At 43.3% G+C, this 21,663-nt stretch overlaps 1 protein-coding gene across 1 annotated transcript in view; it reads right to left on the bottom strand.

Annotated features, from left to right (window-relative positions):
- The window catches only part of LOC308296261 (breakpoint cluster region protein), a 66,042-nt gene extending 45,079 nt beyond the window's left edge, over positions 1-20,963 (bottom strand). The window contains exon 1 of the mRNA XM_080739466.1: positions 19,130-20,963. Within this exon, the coding sequence (XP_080595592.1) occupies positions 19,130-20,513 (1,384 nt within the window). The 5' untranslated portion in view covers positions 20,514-20,963. The remainder of the gene's footprint in view (positions 1-19,129) is intronic.
- Between the last annotated feature and the right edge of the window lie 700 nt (positions 20,964-21,663).

Genomic DNA, 21,663 nt, shown 5'->3' with positions numbered 1-21,663 from the left:
GGACCGCTTAGTTGAGAGAGAGATGAAGCAGGGACCCCCACAACCTGTTCATAGATTCCGTATAGTTTCATTGTTAGACAGCACAATCGTCAGTGTATTTTGGATTCATGTTAATTTGTGTTTTCAGATATTTAACCACTTGAACCATCAATACTTAATAAACATGACCTTTCACTCTGTACTTTGTCTGCTCTTTTTCCCTTATTATCCGAAAATAGCCGATATATAAGCTCACAATGCCTCGCAGTGCGAGGGGTTGTGAGCTTGTAGATCTGCTATTTTTGGCTAAAGTTATCAGAATATGGACACTAGGGTTCAAGTGGGAAAAACAACTTTCTATTACTCAAAGATTTGGAGGACCCCCTGTAATAACTCTGAGGACCCCCTAGAGGTCCCGGACCCCCTGTTGAAGAACCTTGCTGTACATGCTCCATACAGGAATGAGCAGGGATGATCCAAAACTGTATTTGGTCATAAATGCATTGGATTTGAAAATAGTTTCACACAAACCCTCATCTGCCTTCTTGACGTACATGCAGAGAGCATGCTCGACTGTGAGAAGTAAGTGTTTAGCACAGGGGTCTTCAACGTTTTCAGGCCAAGGACCCCTTAACAGAGAGAGATGAAGCAGGGCCAGGGACCCCCCTCTACATATTGCATAAAAGCGTTATGGAGATTTTCATCGACTTGTTTGACAGCTATGTCATCAGTCTGTTGGATTTGTGTTAATGTTTTTTTTCCCTTCAGACATTTAGCCACTTCAATCGTCGATATGTAGAAACCTTGACCTTTCGCTCTGTACTTGGTCGGCTCTTATTGACCTCTACGCCAAACCTCTTCGCTGAAAATAGCCGATCTACAAGCTCTCAACGCCTCGCAGTGCGAGGCGTTGAGAGCTTGTAGATCTGCTATTTTCTTTATTTTCTAAAGTAATCCTATCACACAAGGATTTGGCGGCCCCCGCCCCCTGTAGTAACTCTGAGGACCCCCTAGAGGTCCCGGACCCCCTGTTGAAGACCCCTGAGCACAATAGAGTCTCAGTTAGCTGTGCGGTGCGGTGCTAAAGTCCACCAAATGTTGGTGAGGAAGTGTCCGGGCAGGTCTGTCCGGAACGCTCGGCAATTCATCAGCTTCAGAGCGGAAACAGGCGTTCAGCACAAGGTCATCCCTTCGCAAACACCTCCCTCTCCATAACACCCTCTCCCACTTCTAACACACACACGCACGCACGCACGCACGCACGCACCCATCCCCCCAACCGAACCACACGCAAACATTCATACACAATTGATATGCAGTTACTGGTATGATAATCTGATTCTAATTTGAATAATTCTACCTTTACTTACATTTTTTTTAAAGACAGTCCCCACACTCAAGACTGTAGAATGGGCCACGGTGCTAGGAAACTGAAAAGTATATAAAGAGAAGGACTTTCTGCACACTTGGATCAAAGCAAGTCGCTTACTGTAACAGAGCCTACAGCCTTTGCTCTGATGAAGGTCATCTGACCGAAAGCTTGGCACCGATCCAATAATTACCTCAGAAATGCCAAACAAAAACACATCCCGTAGGAAGTATATGGTCAAAAGGAAATATAAAATCCACTCACATTCAGAAATGTTCTTAAGTTAGACTTGAATGGCACAAGAGCCTTTGACAATTTACATAAGCCAACACAACTCATAAAAACAGGCCTGTTCTTACCTCAATGTTTACAAGCTATGTTTGCGCAACCAACGCAAACATGGTTTGTGTGACTTTTATAAACTCACATTGCAAGTCAAACCTTGGCTAGCTGTCGCCATGGAGACGCTTAGCAGCCCTGTAGTCAAAAGCAGTGGTGGAAAAAGTACTCACATTCTTTACTTCAGTAAAAGTATCAATACTGCAATGTAGAAGTACTCAGTTACAAGTAAAAGTCCGGAATTCAAAATGTACTTGAGTAAAAGTATGAAAATGTTGGCATCAAAATGTACAACAAAAGTAAAAGTACAAAATGTTTGAAAATAGCAGAGCTTGTAGATCGGCTATTTTCAAACAGTCTAGGTATAAAACATGGCTAAAGTGGTTAATGTATGTTTTAAAATATATTATTATAACTTATCTGAAAAGTAAGTAGTAACTAAAGCTTTCAAATAAATGTAGTGGAGTAAAAGTACAATATTTCAATCCGAGATGTAGTGGAGTAGAAGTAAAAGTATTGGAAATACTCAAGTAAAGTACAAATACCTCAAAATTGTACTTAAGTATAGTACTTAAGTAAATATACTTAGTTACTTTACAACACTGGTCAAAAGCAGATCATTTTGAACTGGAAGAATTGTCACAGCTGGCAAACACTGGATTAAAAATAATGCATCATTGTATTTATCATCTATAAAATGTACTAAACTAGTGAAAACAGCCGATCTACAAGCACACAACGCCTCGCGGTGCGAGGCGTTGTGTGCTTGTAGATCTGCTGTTTTCACTAGTTTTGTGCGACAGTCTTGTATGATGAAGCAGGGCTTTGCTTGACCAAAAGATGTACACATTTGAAACTTGGAGATACAAGGTTTCTGCCCGACAGTGACGATATTTTAGTGATTATGTTGCGAGGAAGACACTGGATTAAAAATAATATAACTCTGCAGAGCTAAAGAGACAACAACATTTCCTTGATCGACACTTTATAGTAACTAGTCCTTACCCGTTCAAAGATATGAGCTCCGAAATGATGTGCAGTGTGTGGGTTATGGGATGTGCACTGTGCACACGGTATATGAGGGATGGAAAGTAACTTTAACTGGTACTTGCATGATAATATGTAGGAGCATCAATGTAAGAAATACCCGTTTCGTTTAATGGCTATGTGTGTGTGTGTGTGTGTGTGTGTGCAGCGGTTTGGACCGTGAGACCATCCGCAGAGTAGTCTGTGTTTCTTTTTGAGAGGGTCGGTCCGCCTGAAAAACGCGTTTTGGAACGAAACGGTTACGTTTTGCGCGTTTGTGACGCCCTCTACGGGTGGAATTGGAAATGCTTCTGGGGATTCGTTGAGTAAGCCACCCGCAACCTGTGGCAGAAATTCAGTGTTGACTCGACGTTTTGTTTGTGATTTATGGCTATTGTTTGCAAAACGGGCCCCTCCCGCTAACTTTGGAAGCCCGTTACGAACGAACGGTATGGACTATCAAAATATCCCTTGACTATGTTCATTGCATGGGTTCAGAGATCATGTGTACCCATTTTCGTGACATTTGAAGAAAATATGTAGGAAAAGGAGCAAAAAGTGTGTTTTGGAGATAATTCAAAATGGCGGAAAATCTATCCTGACGCAAATGGGCGGGGCCTATATGGGGAGATGCGTATTGACCCAAGGAATCCAGGGAAAAAAGAATTTTAATTTTCCGACCTACGGTTCAAGAGTTACAGGCCGAAACGTAAAGTGGACTGTTATAGCGCCACCATGAGGCCAACTGACAAAGTTATTTTTTATTTAATCCTTGATATCATTATAAATCTCCTGTCAGAGTTTTGTAACTGTAGCCCCTATGGTTTGCGAGAAAAAAAATATTGAATGTGAGTTTTTGCGATTCCCATTATAAGTCAATGGGAAAAATTAATTCACTAATAAATTAATATCAATTAAACGATTTGTGAAAGTGACAAACGGGCTTCACAGTTATGTCAGGTGTGTTCATATGCTATTGGTGATGCGATTTCAGATCAATTGCTCCAGCCACTGAGGAGAAACGCTGTTTCAGACACTCACTCAGACACTCACTCAGACATTTGGTGAATTATATGTTAGATAGAGGATCGCAGTGGGCGTGGTTTACTGGTTCCACTACTAAAGAATCTCCTGTTCATTTCCTCATAGACTTTCATGAAAATATTTACAACAATTATGTTAAGCCTAGAACCAAGCCATCCAGGAATGTCAGTGAATCATGAACATGAAACCTTTGTTTCTTTGAAAATCGTTAAACAGAGGGTATTTATTAATTGTAGTATATCAAACAATTGCATGTTTAAATATGTTTTTATATAGGATCAACAGTTTTATGGTCGTGATTCACTGCCATCCTGGATGGCTTGGTTCTAGGCTTAACATAATTGTTATAAATATTTTTGTAAAAGTCTATGGGGGAAATGAATGGGAGATTTTTAGTGGAGTCCGGAAACCACTTCCGCTGCGATGCTCTATTGCGAAACTGTGAAGTTTATTTCAAAAGTTATAAATGTATGAAATGGATGGATGGGTGGATGGTGGCCATTCACTGTTCCTGTATTATACTTTCAGTTCCCTGCCCATTGCCCAAGCTACGGCTTTAAACGGTTTCAATTGTGCAATAAAGCTGTAACAAATACATTCTAATGATATTACATAACATAGCTTAGGCTATAGCAGCTGTGAGCTATGGATCAGTGGGAGATTTGATTTCACTTGGCTATCTCTGAACTTAATTCTCTGTTTTTCCCCTCACAGATATTATTATTGGCATGTCAAAATTGCTAAAACATTTGATTTAAAATGCTTTCAGTAAATAATGCGGCGTCTCTGTCGGGTGGAAACCTCGTATCTCCAAGTTTCAAATTTGTATGCTCTTTTCATAAAGCTAAGCCCTGCTTCATCATACAAGACTGTTGCAGAACACTAGTGAAAATAGCCGATCTACAAGCACACAACGCCTCGCATTGTAGATCGCCTATTTTCACTAGTCTAGATCATTCTAAAAATGATAAATACAAAACTAACGGTTTTGGACATACAAGGTCTCCACCCGACAACGACGAATGATAACTGAGCCATGTCTTATTGCCTTGTATTAATACCTTGTTTATGTACAAATACAACCGATACAAAATTAGCAAAAACCTTTATCAAAAGGCCTACAGTATCTGGCAAAATGCTCAGCCTAACGATACTTTAGTTAGATGGACTATTTGCTTGTGCGTCTCAGACTGCTGAATTCAAATGAGGTTCCGTAGAGGTCATATTCTCTGATGCACTATTTTGAAGCTCTAAGTGGAGCTCCTTTGCTTTCCCACGCATGCCGAGCACACAAAAGCCACCTAAGAATAGAATCCAAGGATGTGTAAGGACTTGGCCAAACAACTGGTTCTAACTAAGCACTCGAGCCCATGTCAGGACAATAATGAATCATCAAGAAAACTCTCTTCCTGTGGCACATATTAAAGGCCTAGAATTATTGAATGCTTTAACCAGTGATAAAATAGCTTGAGCTTGTAGATCTGCTATTTTTGAAAAAAGTCGTGAAAATGTCGTGCAAATCTTTGAGCGTGTGTATTTTCAAAGCGAACGTTTGTAACTCAAATTTTGCTTCTGGGTGGTCCCTGGGACTAGATATTTTGAGATGGGGGTCCGTGGCCAAATATATATCAGTTTGGGGGTCCTTCACATGAAAAAGTATGAGAACCACTGACATAGTAGTCTCTCAAGAACAGACTAACTGAGCTGCAGTTAAGTGAAAAGGACCTTTTCTTTGACGATGGCTGGCCAGATTGCTGACATAGAAACATAGGTTTTTCAAAAGATCTTAGAAGGATTCAAAAAACACTTATAGAATCGGGTCAAAATCGGGTCTAAAATAGCAGATCTACAAGCTCGCAGCGCGGCACTTGGTGCCGCGCTGTGAGCTTGTAGATCTGCTATTTTTCAATAGTTAAAGCATAAAATAATGATACACAATAATGTGTACCCGTTCTAAATGGGTTAACAGACTATAGGTTTAGAAGGCCATAAGAACAGTTTTCATATAGGAACCCAAAGCCTGGTGGCTCAGCCGCGCAGCCCTGAGGAAACATAGTCCTGCTGGGTTTCATTCTAGCATTTCAGTCAGGGACAGTTTTAAGGGAGGCTCACGGTAAAGTCCTCAGAGTTGTGTCCCTGGAACTAAATATTTTGAGATGGGGGTCTGTGGCCAAATACATATAATTTTGGGGGTCCTTCACATGAAAAGGTTTGCGCACCAGCACCACTGACATAGAACCATAGGATTTTCAAAAAAAAACATTCAAAGATTTTCACAATTTTTCAAAAACAGCAGATCTACAAGCTCGCAGCGGGCACTTGTATATCTGCTATTTTTCAATAGTTAAAGTACAAAATATCGCAGGGAATCCTTGTACCCGTGGCCCAGAATTTGGTGCGACACCCCTGAATGTAATGTAATTAAGTGATGAGTGGAAAAGAAAACGGAGTAGACTCAAGAGTGGTTCTCAGAGTTGAGAACTACTGGCCCATTGAGTCTTTCATCAGGAGAAAACAAAGACATACTATTCAGAAAGCTACTCCTGTAATCCTCACTGATATAGATGAATGCTGTATGTAGTACAGTGTTTCTCAAATGGGGGTACGTGTACCCCTAGGGGTACGCGGAGTTACTGCAGGGGGTAAAAATATAAGTATAAATCATGATAATATTTTACATAGTTAAATAATTAACAACAATTGAATTATTGAATTAAAAAACATTTACTGTTATGTTTAATGATGACCCTGGCCTTGGGGAACCTTAATGTGAGCCTGACAGTTATTAACCCCAAACACATGATATCAGGCAACTGGGATGTGTTTGAATGATGTTTGAATGTAAGTTAGACATACAAGCTGGATTGAAATGTCATGGCCACAGTGTTGAAAATAATACTCTTCAGGAGGGACTGTTTGAAACTCTCACTCCCCATTTTTTGGGATGTTATACTCTTGAAAAGGGGGATTATCATAGCATTATATACCACTAGTTATGGTTTTAATTGCTGTTTTGTATGGAAAATGTTGTTTTTGTATGGAAAATGTTGTTGTCGGGTAAAGGGGGTACTTGGATTCAAAAATCAGGGAAAGGGGGTACTCAAGCCAAAAAAGATTGAGAAACACTGCTGTAGTAAACAGACATGGGCAGATGTGCATCCAACATAGTTTGCAGTGGTGTAAAGTAACTAGGTACATTTACTTAACTAATGTATTAACATTTTTAAGTATATTTAATGTTTCCAATTTCCAATACTTTTACTTCTACTCCTCTCCTACATCTCGGAACCAAATATTGTACTTTTACTCCACTACAATTATTCGAAAACTTTAGTTACTACTAGTTACTTTGCAGATATAAATTCTAATAATACAAAACATACATAAACGACTTTGAGCCCTATTTTATTCCTTGGCTATTTGAAAATAGCCGATCTACAAGCTCACAACGCATCGCATCGCGATGCGTTGTGAGCTTTGGAGCATTGGAGTGGACGGCAAATATCTGCGGCGCGACGCTCTCGCGGGCCGATGTAAACAAATCGCAGCCGGCGGCCAGCTCGAAAGTTTAGCCCGGTGCTTCGGTAAGGCCTCTGGGTGTTTAAATAATTTTATATAAAAAGCCGAACTAGATCGGGATCCGCACCCCGGACGATCAAAAGGCCGAAATAAAGCCGAACTAGTTCGGGATCGGCGCAAAAAGAGTTAAGTAATAAATATGAGTACTTTTTCCATCACTGATGGTTTGCCAGCAAGTGAAAGATTCCACACAAGCAACTCGATGTGGCGCTTCCAAGACGCAGACGTTATGCAGAACACAAAGATCACGATAGAAGTTATATTGAACCTTTTATGGACAACTATTTATTCAGAGTCAGGACAGTACGCTTGACTGTGTCAATAGTATTCTAATGACACGGCCATCTTCACATGATGCACACGTGCACGGCGGCGCACACAACTTCTTTCACTTTGCAGTGTTTGCTAGAGGACATTTCAGTAAAAGGGAAGGATGTACTACTCACTGCTGGCCCGGACAACAATCGCTGTGTCGGCCTGTGTGTATCCCGCTCGGCCCATCTGGACACCTGATTAAATGTACTAAAAATGGAGCATCAATTGCTTTTAGCCGACAGAAATAATTCAGATCACAAAGTGCTAAGACAATAAAGGGCACAATGGCAAATATGTTATTGATCCAGCACAGAAAGGGGGTAAAATTGGGATTTTCATCATCAGTAATTTGCCCCCCCTGTCAATACTGAGGCAAAATGAACGATGATGCTCCCTCTGACGCCTCTCTAATGGCATATTATGGATCTGGTGAGAAGTTGCACCTTCCAAAAAAAGCAGCAGAGGATTTCAACGTGTGATGTTGTTAAAAGGTTTGGTACCACATTTTATGGCTCCGGTCCGGCAAATGGATTCTCTTCCATGACTGCATGGTCACCGGGGAGACCCGAGGTCAAAGGGAAGAGCCCATGCAGAGGGTAGAACCAGGGGCGTCACAAGGGGGGGGGGGATAGTGGGACTGAGTTACTAGGGCCCTAGTCTCGCGTAGCTAGACTATTCCACAATCTCCGAATGCTATATAGAGTCTGGAACGGCAGCTCCCGAACGGCGAGTATCGGAAGTAGCCGCTGCTGCACTGAACTGTAGTCCCATTGGAAACATAACAGAAACACAATAGCTCAGACAAAGTAATTCGAGCAGCCTATTCTTGTTATGAGTGTATAGTTTAAGAAAACGTTTCAAAACATCATGGAGGTAACACCAATAACACCAGAGAAAGATGAAATGACGCCCCCAGAAATATTGAAAGGAGACATAACGCTTCCAGTAGGACTTGTTATTGTTACTGCACCAAGGGAGCGGTTGCGTCACATCCGCTTTATCTCGCACTCATCGTTTCTATTTCCGGGAGCATTTCCCAAATCGTGGAGGCAACAGTCTGGCCTCGCGAGACTACTAGGGCCCAAGGTGGAGGGGCCTTAATTATTTTATACTTTAGCTATTGAAAAATAGCAGATATACAAGCTAACAGCGCGGCACCGAGTGCCGTGCTGCGAGCTTGTAGATCTGCTATTTTTGCAGACATTTGTGAGTCAAATTTTGCTTCTGGGGGGGGGTCCCTGAAACAAAATATTTTGAGATGGGGGCCGTGGCCAAATACGTATCATTTTGGGGGTCCTTCACATGAAAAGGTTTGAGCACCACTGACATAGAAACATAGGTTTTTCAAAAAACCTTAGAAGGATTTGAAATAATCAAAGACTTGCACAAATGTTATAATACAAGCTTGCAGCGTGGCACTCTCGGTGCCACGCTGCATATCTGCTATTTTTCAATAGTTAAAGCCCAAAATAATGCGTTCCCAGTCTAAATGGGTTAAACCCGCTCCCCCTATGAAGAACATTCATGGGGGGCCCGCAGTGAATCCTTGTACCCAGGGCCCAGAATTTGGTGCGACACCCCTGGGTAGAACAGAATTTCAGACACCAGACTTGATGGTGACCCTGGCTGGCGAAGCTAGCCCTCACCGTTTTCCACACTTCATAAGGGGGGGCGAATGGAAAAATAATACAGATCTATCTGTGGTCCACTTCACATTGACTTCATGGTGACATTTGGGTCCTTTGCCTACAAAGAGTACACTTTGAATCCCACCACTACCGAAGGGGATTCCATCCCATCCATCACAGGCCGGGCCGAGCTATCAGCACAGCAGCCCTCCCTCATTGTCACCACTACGTTGGTTGTTTATTTTTTCATCTCTTGACATAAGCTTCGGCCATCAGGTTGAGAAGAACCAGGCTTGGAAATGTACAATCTATTATCAGGGCTCGACCCGTCCTAAAGAGTGTACTTGACTGTATGTTTTGGCAAACAGTCACGGGGCATTAGCCAACCAAACATCAGCACATCCCGACCCGTCTGAAGTGTCTGCAAGAGTGGGAGGCACTTAAGAAACCACAGAGGCCTGTTAGAGGCAAACGAGGCCCACCGGCACTCGGCTCTGATCTGCCGTGGAACTAGCCTAAAATTAGTGCCAGCCACTGAGCCGTTGTAGGTCTGATCTGGGCCGCCCCGGCCCGGGCACACCTACTAATCAGTAGGGCCTAAATAGCTCAGGGTTTGGTCAGAGTAGTGCTTGTAATGCCCTTCATAAAAGAGAACGAAAGCCCAAATAATCACTCCAGTCTGTGATCCTACTGAAAACAAGACCCAGACGTGTGTCCATGTGCGTGCATGTCCTACACAGAGACAGTGAAGAAGACAGAGGCAGTGAAGAGTGAAGACAGCAATGCAGCAATTTAGTCACCTGAAAAGTATTCCTTTTAGTCTAATTTTAGTCAACTAAGATTTAGTCAACTAAAATGTATTTTGGCAGGCCTTGATGGCATCGTAATTTACTGATTTGACACTTGATTGTGTGCTGAAAATAGCCGATCTACAAGCTCGCAACACCTGACTGAGAGCAACCAAACATAAAATGACTCTCTTCAGCAGTCTAGTCCCTCCCTAACATTTTGGTCTAGTTTTTATTTTGTTGACGAAATTGCCAATATATTTAGTCTTAGTCATCACAGCTTAGTTTTTATTTAGTTTTCGTCACTGGAAAAAAAAGACGCAGTCGACAAACATAGTTTTAGTTGACGAAATCAACACTGTCCTGTCCCTTCAAATCCAATGAATAATTCACATCTCGACACCTGCGTCCGACTTGACCAGTGAACAAGTCTAGACATTCTAATGTCTACATTTTAGACATGCATGCATGGCATTAAACCATAATCTTTATTAAGTAGCTCAGTGAAAAACAAACAAAGGCTGTTTGTGTTTGACTACAGCAGATGAATGATGATCATACTGTAGTTAATATGCATACACAGCAACAAGACAAGTACGAGGAAACTCCACGAATGTTAAATAATTCATTCACATTTTGGGCCAGCATTAAATATTAGTGCACGTTTCACCAGTTTCACCTGGTGTGCTCTAGTCTCTTGATTGGCTGAGCCATTATCTGCCCAGCAACACACTGTAGGTTCAAAACAACTTCATTTTAATTTTTAACTATTAAATCAGCGACTGGAAAGACATTTGGTCACAGAGGTCGGTCAACCTTCTTACGCCCCAGTTAAAAGACATCAAATATACAGCAGTACTGTATGTAGAGATGGGACGATACGCGATATTATCGTTTATCGTGATAAAAAAAAAACACTCCCGATAATTGTATGTGGAGATTTCATTTATCGTGATATCGTCCTCTGTCATGCACTGGGATCAATTCACCTTTTATTTGCCGAGCTGCATATCCGGTACCACTTAAACCCTCTATAATTGGTAAAAGGTACTAAATACGTACTTGATACAGTCTTTTTTTCCACTCTCTATCAAGTGTCTTTTCCAAAAAATAGCCGATCTACAAGCTCACAACACGTCGCGATGTACTTCTTTTTTCACTCTCTATCAAATGTCTTTGCCAAAAAATAGCCGATCTACAAGCTCACAACGCGTCGCGATGCGACACGTTGTGAGCTTGTAGATCTGCTATTTTTTGGCAAATGTTCCGCCCCAACGATAACGGATTTTGATTATCGCGGTACTATCGTAAATCGCGATTTCTTTTGTCACAATAATCGCGATATGAAATGTTCATATCGTCCCACCCCTAACTGTATGAGCTGATTTAAACTCTATCCTTAATTGATACAGATGTTCAATTACCCTCTGGGTCATACTGATCAGGGAGTCATTGTGCTGTGGAGAACATTCAAGGCAGGGACGTGCTGGGCCCCTGATTCAACCCGGGAAAAAGAGTTGAAGAGGCCCTCATTGCGCGCTATAGAGAGAGATCTCTCTCTATAGCGCTGCTGCTACTCAAAGATTTGCCATTTCAGATCATGACAAGGGACAAGCCAGTGGGCCAATTACAAGAGGTATATTTCGTCGTTGTCGGGTGGAAACCTTGTATGTCCAAAACCGTTTGTTTTTATCATTTTAAAAATGATTTACACTAGTGAAAACAGCCGATCTACAAGCACACAACACCTCGCACCGCGAGGCGTTGTGTGCTTGTAGATCTGCTGTTTTCACTAGTGTAAGTGTTTGTGCGACGGCCTTGTAATGTATGATGAAGCAGGGCTTTGCTTTGCGAAAAAATGTACAAATTTGAAACATGGAGATACAAGGTTTCTGCCCGATTTACTTTGTTGGCCGCCCAGCCCCCAAAATGGAACAAAGGCCGACATTTTATTTTACATTTTTTTCCTAATGGCCGGCCTGGACCGGCTGGGAATGAACCGGCCGTTCGGGAGTTGTCCCGCTTTTCCCAAAGGCCAGCACGTCCCTGCATTCAAGGCATTTGCCTTAAAGCTAACTGCGCTGCCTGGTGACACAGCGAGCTCCGCGGGGTCAGGCTGTTGTTAAGAGAGGTGAACTCATACAGTGCTTTACATTTCATTAAAGGGCCGTTTCCCTCCCCACACCCTGAGAGCAGCTGAGACATTCCATAAACACTTGGCCAGCCAGCCAGCAGCACAGAGAGCCCTTTGAGAGGAACTATGGGAGGGGAGTTAAACACTACAGGGACCAAGGGGGTGAGGCTGAACACGAGGGAAGATTATTGAGCGGGGTGGGTGCATGGGGGGGTTTGTGTGTGGGGGTGGAGGTGGGGTTATTGAGGAGGAGGAGGAGGACAAGGACAGCAAGCCTCATAAACATTTTAAATAAAGGCCCCTATTAAAGGGATATTCCACTTTCAACAGGGAAACACCTTATGGGCTTTTCTCCCCACACACACCCATTGTTACTTCAAACTTCATTTTAACCATGTTTTATTCATTAAAAACACCCATTTTTTAAAAATAATTATTTGGGAAAATGGAAAAAATTAAATACAAAACATTATTTTACAAATAAATGAAAAAAGTTATCGAAAAAACAAAGCTGCTCACGTATTAGGAGGGTAATATGAGTCACCAGAAAAAAGATAATGGGTGTTTTTAATGAATCTGTCATGGTTAAAATTAAGTTTGAAGTTACAAAGTTGTGTGTGTGGGGAGAGGCCCTGGGCCAGGAGGGCCTGGTAACATTTACATCAAATATCTAAATATTGAATCAAGCAAATTAAAAACTGACCGGGGTGTTCATAAAAGCCTGATTAGCGATAAAATTACCAAAAGTTTTTTTGAAAACAAAATGTCCCTTTAAGCCATACCTTTAAAGGGGTACTGTCACCTAAAGGGGTTGAGGGGCAGATTACACTGTGACATGAGCTTCTCTGAAAACGGTCTGAAACAGTATGAAGCTCACAGTCACAGTGTAATCTGCCCCTTACCAGAACAGTAAGTAGTCATACAGTCAGGCTATACAGACAATTAATTGATTGGCTTATAATTGCGCTTTCCCACAATGACATCATAAAAATATTAACTTGTTTTTTTAAGATGATTCTTAAAGTGACAGTAACCTTTTAGGTGACAGGCCCCCTTTAAGAAAGTCTAGGCCTAGCCTAAGAGATGCCTATAGAGAAGGATCATAATTTGAATTCCTCAAATATCAGCTGTATTGTGACGGCTGGCATTGTTGACTGAGTGTCTGATTATGAAAGAACAACTAGGCTATTCATCCCATGTGCTCCTTCAGCAGCTGCTGATGACTGGACTGGTGTGCCAATGGCCTCTGTCTGAGCCCTCCACTTTCCCTGTTATACCGTACCGATAGGGAGACAGGTGTCTCTCTGTCTCTCTCTCTCTCGCAGGGGTGTCACACCAAATTCTGGGCCCTGGGTGTACAAGGATTAAGTCACATTTTGTGCTTTAACTATTGAAAAATAGCAGATATACAAGCTTGTAAGCTATTTTTAAAAAATCGTGAAAAAAAAGTCTTTGAATATTTCAAGTCCTTTCAAGTCTTCTCAAAAATGATATCTATTTGGCCATGGACCCCCATCTCAAAACATTTAGTTCCAGGGACCCCCCAGAAACAAAAATGTAGTTACAGATGTTCCCTTAAAAAATACATATATTCCAAAATTTGCACACATTTTCATGACTTTTCAAAAGCTAAAGTATAACATACTAGGGCCCCTCCACCTTGGGCCCTAGTAACTCAGTCCCACTTCCCCTGCTCGCTCTCTCTCTCACACACACACACACACACGCACACGCACAAGCACACACACACACACACACACACACACACACACACACACACACACACACACACACACACACACACACACACACACAGTGCGTGTGTGGAGTGCAGTCACCCTTGGGCAGTACTTCCTCATGTAGGCCTAGGCTAGGGGCATACATTTATTCTAGGAAAGGGAGAGGCTGAATTCTTTCATTTCCTTTACCACCCAAACCTCAGATGTTGATATCCAGGTACAATCACAGGTCTGTCTGGACTTCCTTTAGGGGGCCTAAAATATTCATGAGTCTGCAATTAACCAGGAGTGTGGGGCCAAGTACCTTCTCTGGCTCCTGCTGAGGCAGCACATCATCACCTGAGCCTGGAGGCCAGACGTTCAGACAGTCTTCATCACCTTTTTTCAAACAGACACCTTCCATTAGCGTCAAGGCCATGGGTCAAAGCCATCCCAGACAGACCTGCCTTGTGCCTTGCCTACCAGTACCTACACAAAGTATGCCAGGCTGCCCATAGATTCCATAGATTCATTTAGGCCTAGAATTATTGAATGCTTTAGCAATTGAAAAATAGCAGCTCTACAAGCTCGCAGAGCGAGCTCGTAGATCTGCTATTTTTGAAAAAGTCTTGAAAATCTGTGCAAATCTTTGAATATGTGTATTTTTAAAGTGAACGTTTAAAACTCAAATTTTGCTTCTGGGTGGTCCCTGGAACTAGATATTTTGAGATGGGGCTCCGTGGCCAAATACATATCATTTTGGGGGTCCTTCACATGAAAAGGTTTGAGAACCACTGTCATAGTAGTCTCTCAAGAACAGACTAACCGAGCTCCAGTTAAGCGAAAAGGTCCTTCTCTTTGACGATGGCTGGCCAGATTGCTGACATAGAAAAATATATATATATATTTTTTTTAAACCTTAGAAGGATTCAAAAGACACTTATAGAATCGGGTCAAAATTCAAATTTTTCACGATTTTTCAAAAATAGCAGATCTACAAGCTCGCAGCGTGGCACTCGGTGCCGTGCTGTGAGCTTGTACATCTGCTATTTTTCAATAGTTAAAGCATAACATAATGATACACAATAATGTGTACCCGTTCTGAATGGGTTGAATGCACCCAAAAGGGTTCACATTTTTGCAGAGGAAAAACTAATGGAAGACTTTTCATCATCCAATCAAGTATCCAGTGCACTTATCAACTACTCACTGTAAAACTTAACCTTTACATCATACAATGAAGTATAAATCAGATCAACCACAAAACGGCCTAACGCTCACTCAAGACACTTGCCTTATAGCTACTCGTCTCAATCACGGGCAAATTTAAACGCCGGCCACACAGGCATGTCAATGTCATGACAATAATTAATTATGGCAATATAGAGCCATCACAGAGTTGGCCTCCTTAGAGACCAACCACAGCTAATCAGCAGCACTATTCACAGTCAGGCTTGACAACTGGCCTAGATAACTAGAAAACCAAGAGATGGCACTGATTCTCCTATTCATAAGAGGAAAAAGAGAAATACCCTTGAGATGTGTCAATTTTTAGACTTGGCCATTTCACAACGATTAGAGGGGAGTAGTCTGCAAAGTGGGTTGGTGACAGCACAGCAGGAGCTTTGTTTATGCAGGTCAGTGGTTCTCGCTAATGCTGAGTCTGTACTGCCTGGGCGCAGGCAGACCGTGCCACCATACCACACAACCTGGCAGCATGCCACCATACCACGCACCTGGCAGCACTGGGTGAACAGCAGTGAGCACTGTCTGTGTCATTTCTCTGCTGTCTTACTTGGACCGAGATGTTCCACGAACACGTGTAAAACTAGGGCTGTCACGATTATGACATTTTACATGACGATTCATTTTCTCTCAAATAATCGCGATTGACGATTTAATTGTGTTTTTGTCGTTGACAATTACATTTCTGTTTGGCTTTTTTAGGCTTTGAAGTTGCACATGGTAGATATGACACATATTCCTAAATATACAAAGACATTACTGACATATTTGACAACTTTATACTTAGAAAAGAACATTGATAGTGGAAATAGACGCTCTACAAGCTCACAACACGTCGCACATATGAAAATTTTTCAACATCACGATTATGAAAAATAATAGCGATTATTTATGTCAAATAATTGCGATTAGACGATTATGTAACAGCAACAACATGTAACAAAACATAAACATACACATGGAGTGCAGGGGTCCGTGTATGTAAAGCCTGATTTAGTTGTAACCACAGACTATATTACAGAATGAATTCTGTATGAAGTAAAAGTCACAGAAAGCTTATATAACTAGAGTACAGAGCTACTACGATGTTAAGCTGACTTTACTGGGGACATTTGATAGATTTCAGTGAGTGCTGTAATGTTTTATGATAAACATAGCAGCTAAAACTTTCCCACTGCTCCCTAGAAGTCAGTAACCACAACAGAGAGCACTTTATTGCAATTCTTTGTACTTCAAAACCCCTCCTTGCCAAAGCTGTGATCCAGCAACGTGCAAAGTAACGTTATTATGACATCAAATCCAGATTTATGGTAATCCTCAAAGCATGGTTCACACGAGGTGGTGGCAGTCCCATTACCTAAGCAACAGCATGCCCAATTTGGACAAACGTGACACTCAAGGCTCAGCAGTGCCATGAGATTTAAACGAGTAACATTCAAAAGCAACCAGCAGAATCTATATAAACAGTACTTCCCTGACCCGTTCTACCAGTAGTGATGATGATGTGTACCTTTGATCTTTGCCTATAGACATAGAATATCTATGCTCTTAGAGATTTATTTTCTCTTCTTTTAGAATTTCGGTCAGTGGAAAAGCATACACATGCTGGTTGTATTATTGACTATCTGCAAGGTTATTATAGGCTTTTTGTCAAAACAACACCATGCTCTCCTATCACCTTATCATATAACAGCAGCCCATTTTGATTGTTCCCTTAATCTTTTCCACAGCACAGTAGCTCAGTGGTTCTCAACCTGTGGGTCGGGGCCCCCAAATTATTTTGGGGAGGTCCCCAGATGATTAACTTAATGTGCAATGTTGTTTTCTCACTGAACAGTAAACAAACCAACGTAAAGTTTAAGTCCATAGAGGCTATCTACACATTTCTAAAGTGACAATTTAAGGACTTTTTAATACCTCTAAAATGGCAAATTAAACATTGGCCAAATATTAGAGGCAATAATTGTGAAAATAGCCGATCTCACAACGCCTCGCAACGAGCATGTAGATCGGCTATTTTCTCAATAGAACCGTGTTAGACAAAATGTAATGCCTCATCTCTTAGTGCTCGTCAGGGTGGGGGGGTCCCCAGTTAAAATATGATTATTTTGGGGGTCGCGGCCTGAAAAGGTTGAGAACCACAGCAGTAGCTAACACTTTTCGGGCAGGGTAGGGTACAGTCTGTTTTCTATTTAAACACTCTTGTCTCACACAATGTCCGCCGAAAATTATATGACAGAAACAAAACACCCAATGTATGTTCTCGGCTGCTTTGTAAAAACAGTAATAGCACGGGTCCTTGTGTATCATTTGCTTTGATAAATGGTTTCGCAGAAGAGGAACCCTCGTGCCTGCCTTTCTCGATGCCCTTGGCAGCAATAAGTTAGTACTCCTTATCCCACTTAACATTGTTACATTGTTACTGTGTCAATATGCATTGTGGATGAGTGATTCCTCTATTGTGTTCGCACATTAACAACAGGAAACACAAATGCCTGAACAATTTTTGATGGGGAGGTCACGTGACACAATTTGGGCCCTTCATTCTCTTTCCAGTGAGTTGTCACAGATTCGTTTCTGCCCTAACCCCCCTCTGACAAAGAGCCCTCCCTAAATTGATCACGCTACACAAACCCCTTTAAGTTAATTACTCTTGCGCCAAGGACAACAACGCTGATGTGTGCTGACACGAAAACACTCTGGGTGGACAGCCAGCCAGGGCAGAGTGACTGCAGAAGCCCGGAGGGAACCCACTGTCTCAGTCAGAGCCATTCTCCACAAAGAGCTACTACTGCACCACTCAATGGGCAATGGGGAAAGGAGTGAAAAGGAGAGCACAGGCCGGTCTACAAAGGGTAAACAAATCGTGTACCCTTCAAAGAGCTAGAAAACCAGCTAGGTTGCTGTGATGTTTCTGGTGCATTCAAAAAAAGAAAAGCTTCATAATCCTACCTCCTACCTCCAAAAAAACTAGATTTAAGTGAGATTCTAAAATACAGGGATTCCATTAAAAGCAATTTCATTAAAGAGATTGCAGGTACATTTAACACATCACTGCCTTTAGTCTGGATCATGGTCAGAGGGGAAGGCACGTTGCATGCATCTTTTAGTGGATGATTAGAGTGGGCCCTCGGCCCTTCGTGTGGTTTAATGTACCCTGTTCATATTTCTGCTTATCAGAACATTATTGATGACTTGATTCCTACAAATTAAAGACGTTTGAGCAGTGGTTCTCAAACGTTTTAGCGGAGCAAACCGCTCCTACGTCTGGCTTTGTGTATTTGTCTGTATGAGCACGAGACTGACGTCACACGACACTAACGTCACACGAGACTGACGTCACGCGAGACTGACGTCATAGAAAGTACACAGAGACCGACACAGCTGATGTCACGGACAGAACGGCCCATACAAGGAGATATGCACGTGTTGTTTTTGATACCATGTGAAGCACTTCCCACAGGTGCGATTCTTTATTTCAAGGACCCCCATAGCTCTGAGAGTGTAAAGGGTCCATTTTTGAGTTAGAGACCTGTGAAGCCCCTATCAGAGTCGAGCTATCCACCGCGGTGTAGTCTTTTTGAGTCATAAAACTACAACGTTGCGTCATTCCTCGCGGTGAAGAGCTTTCCACCGCGAGTCCCGACACATCTCTCTGTTTTTACTATCAGACAGATAAGACTCTTCACCCCGTTCACTGATTGGTCGATCTAGACCAGTCAGTCACAGTGAATAGGACGCCACCTTGACGGACTATGATGGCCTTCACTTATTTTCTGACTTGAGGTGGAAAGCTTTCCACCTAAGATTTGCGGTGGATAGCTCTTCACCTGGACTCTGATAGAGGCTTAAGTGTCCATTTCGTACACCCTCAGGGGCCCTGCCTGGACCCCACTTTTAGAACCACTGGTTTAGAGAGCTACACTATGTTTCATATAGACTGTGTGTGTGTATTGTAGACCTACCCATATCTCCTTGGACACTGTTGTCATGGGAGGTCCGGCTGGAGGTGGTGGAGTCCCCATCACCCGGCCAGATCTGGCCCGTCTTGCGGACTCCGATGATGGAGGCCTCGGACACCACCACCTGCTGCTTCAGGCGTTTCTGAGACAGCGGCGTGGGCGGGCTGCTGCTGTCGAAGGACTGCTGCGAATGCTGAGATGGCGAGCGGCTCTTCTCCCTGTACATGTGGTGGTAGGCGGTGGGGCTGGGGGACACGTGGCTGGACGGACCCGAGGAGAAGTCCTCTTCGCTGGACGTCAGGTTCTCGTTGGAGCTGCAGTCGGGCGTGTAGCCGCCTCCCACGTCGTCGAAGCTGCCGGGCGAGTAGGACCGCCTGGGCCACGTCAGGTGAGAGTCCTCCTCCAAGGCGTGGTCCTTGATCTGGATGACCCTGGCGTCCCCGTCAGCCATCAGTCCCCCGACGTACACACTGGTGTAGGGTTGACAGTCTGTGGTCTGGTGGTGCTCATGAGACTTCCCCACGCTTCCCCACGCCCCATTGTCTTTGAGGAAATGCGGGTTGACGTCTATCTCGTCGTAGGACCTGCTGTAGCCGCAGCCGCCGCCTTCGGTGGACCGGCCTCTGTGGACGCCGGTCTTGCTGATGTCCCCCGTGGTGGCGGTGGACAGGTCCCCATGAAGCGAGTGCAGGGACCTCTTGCGCTCCATCTGCATGGCCTGGCAGCCCAGCGTGCTGATCTTGTCCGAGACGTCCCGGTCGTTGACCTTCACGAGCCCCCTCTCGTAGTGGTACTCCATGTTCACGTAGAAGGGTCTGTCCGAGGAGCCGCTCACGAGTGACAGACCTCTCCCGTCCCCGGCCGTGTGAGAGTTGGCCCTCTTGATGCGCTCAAAGTTGGATCTCAGCACGGCCACCGAGCCCGTGCCCGTCGGGATGTCAGGTGAGTCAGGTGGCTCCTGGCGGATGGGCGAGGAGGATCCGCCTCCTCGCTGTTTGGCGGGAGAGACACCTTGCAGCATCTCCCTCTCCGGATGGCGTTTGCACCCCTCGATCTCAGCCGTGCCTGGCTGCTGCTCCTCCTCCACTGACACCTCCTTGGCGTGGGATCTGTCCCCTCCTTCGTTCATCTCGGGCAGCAGCACGCCCCTGTTCTTGAACCCCCATCGCTGTCCGTCGTAGCTCTTCCTCTCCTTGGCCAGCAGGGTCTGCAGGTAGATCATCCGAAAGCGCTCCTGGTTCACTTCCTTCTCCAAGTGCCGGATGGAGGTCTTGCATTTGTCCAGTTCCTGCTCGATGTCCCCAAGTGAGTTCAGCTCCATGCAAGGGGGGTCAGATTCAGGAAACTGGGCTTTCCACGCCTCCACAAATCCCACTGGTTCAACCATGGTTGTTGTTGTGACATACAGTACAGTGTCTAACTAATCAACTAACCCAGCAGAAGCGTGTCAATTTCTAAAGCATGACTTGAACATAATTCTCCATAACTTTTGGACTTCATTATTTCTACAATAAAAATTTAAAAAAGTATAAAAAAAGAGCGACAATAAATAGAGAATAACAAATCGAAAATAGGAAGTATAGTAGCCTATATACTCTCTGTTGGGAATGTCGTTCCCTTTTGGCTGGTTTGCAATCTCTACTCACGAGTCACGATCATAAATCCTCCTCTCAGAAATCCATTCCACTTTCGTCAGCGTCGAAATGAAACGTAAACCTTTTCTACTGCAGTCAGTCCGTAGTCTATTTGCCAGAATTGCCACATCGATGAATAAAGTTGTATAGTCTCTCGGGAGCCACGGCAGATCCCTGTGCGTCTTGCTGTAGGGACGGACTCGCACAACAGACAACACTGAATACTTTCCTCTGGTCTGGTGGTGGTGGTGTACCGAGTATAGTTGGTGGTGCTGAAGGGGGAGGGACTGCTGTGGACGTGATTGAGTGTTTCTATCCTGCAAATGTATCAACAATAATGAGCTGTTGTTGTATCCTGTATGAGCTATTTCACACAACTAGTACCTACATTGTTTTTATTGCTTGTGACAGGACTCATATATAACATACTTGTCCTATTAACAATAAAGAGGTGAATTTAAAGGGACGAAGCCCAGTGCCCACAATGTGAACACAGACAAGAGACTGTGATTCAGTGGCAGGTGTAGTGTGAATCCTGACTGTTGTGTTTGGGAGGACTGGTTAGAGTTTGTCGATCATTTGAGTCAGCACAGCACAGTTATTTCCAAAACATTAATAATAGAGCACAAACATGTTCTTCTTGATTACAAAATGCTATTCTATTACCAAAACCATAAACAATATTTATCCTGGCCAAACCTCGATACTTTATAGGTCTATATAGTTCATTGTTATTGTAGATTTCAAGCCGTCTAGCATGATAAACCCACCAAACTGGTTTTGTTGGTTACGTTCGAAGTGTGCTATACTTTTGTTGTTACTACTTTGTTACACTTTTGTTGCAACGCGTATGGTATGGAGTTGTCGCCATCTAGTGATGTGTGTGTGTGTGTGTGTGTGTGT

The sequence above is a fragment of the Nannobrachium achirus genome (genome assembly GCF_963921795.1).
Source record: "Nannobrachium achirus genome assembly, chromosome: 12".
In the NCBI taxonomy this organism is placed as follows: Eukaryota; Metazoa; Chordata; class Actinopteri; order Myctophiformes; family Myctophidae; genus Nannobrachium; species Nannobrachium achirus.
This window is presented reverse-complemented; position numbering and strand designations above follow the sequence as displayed.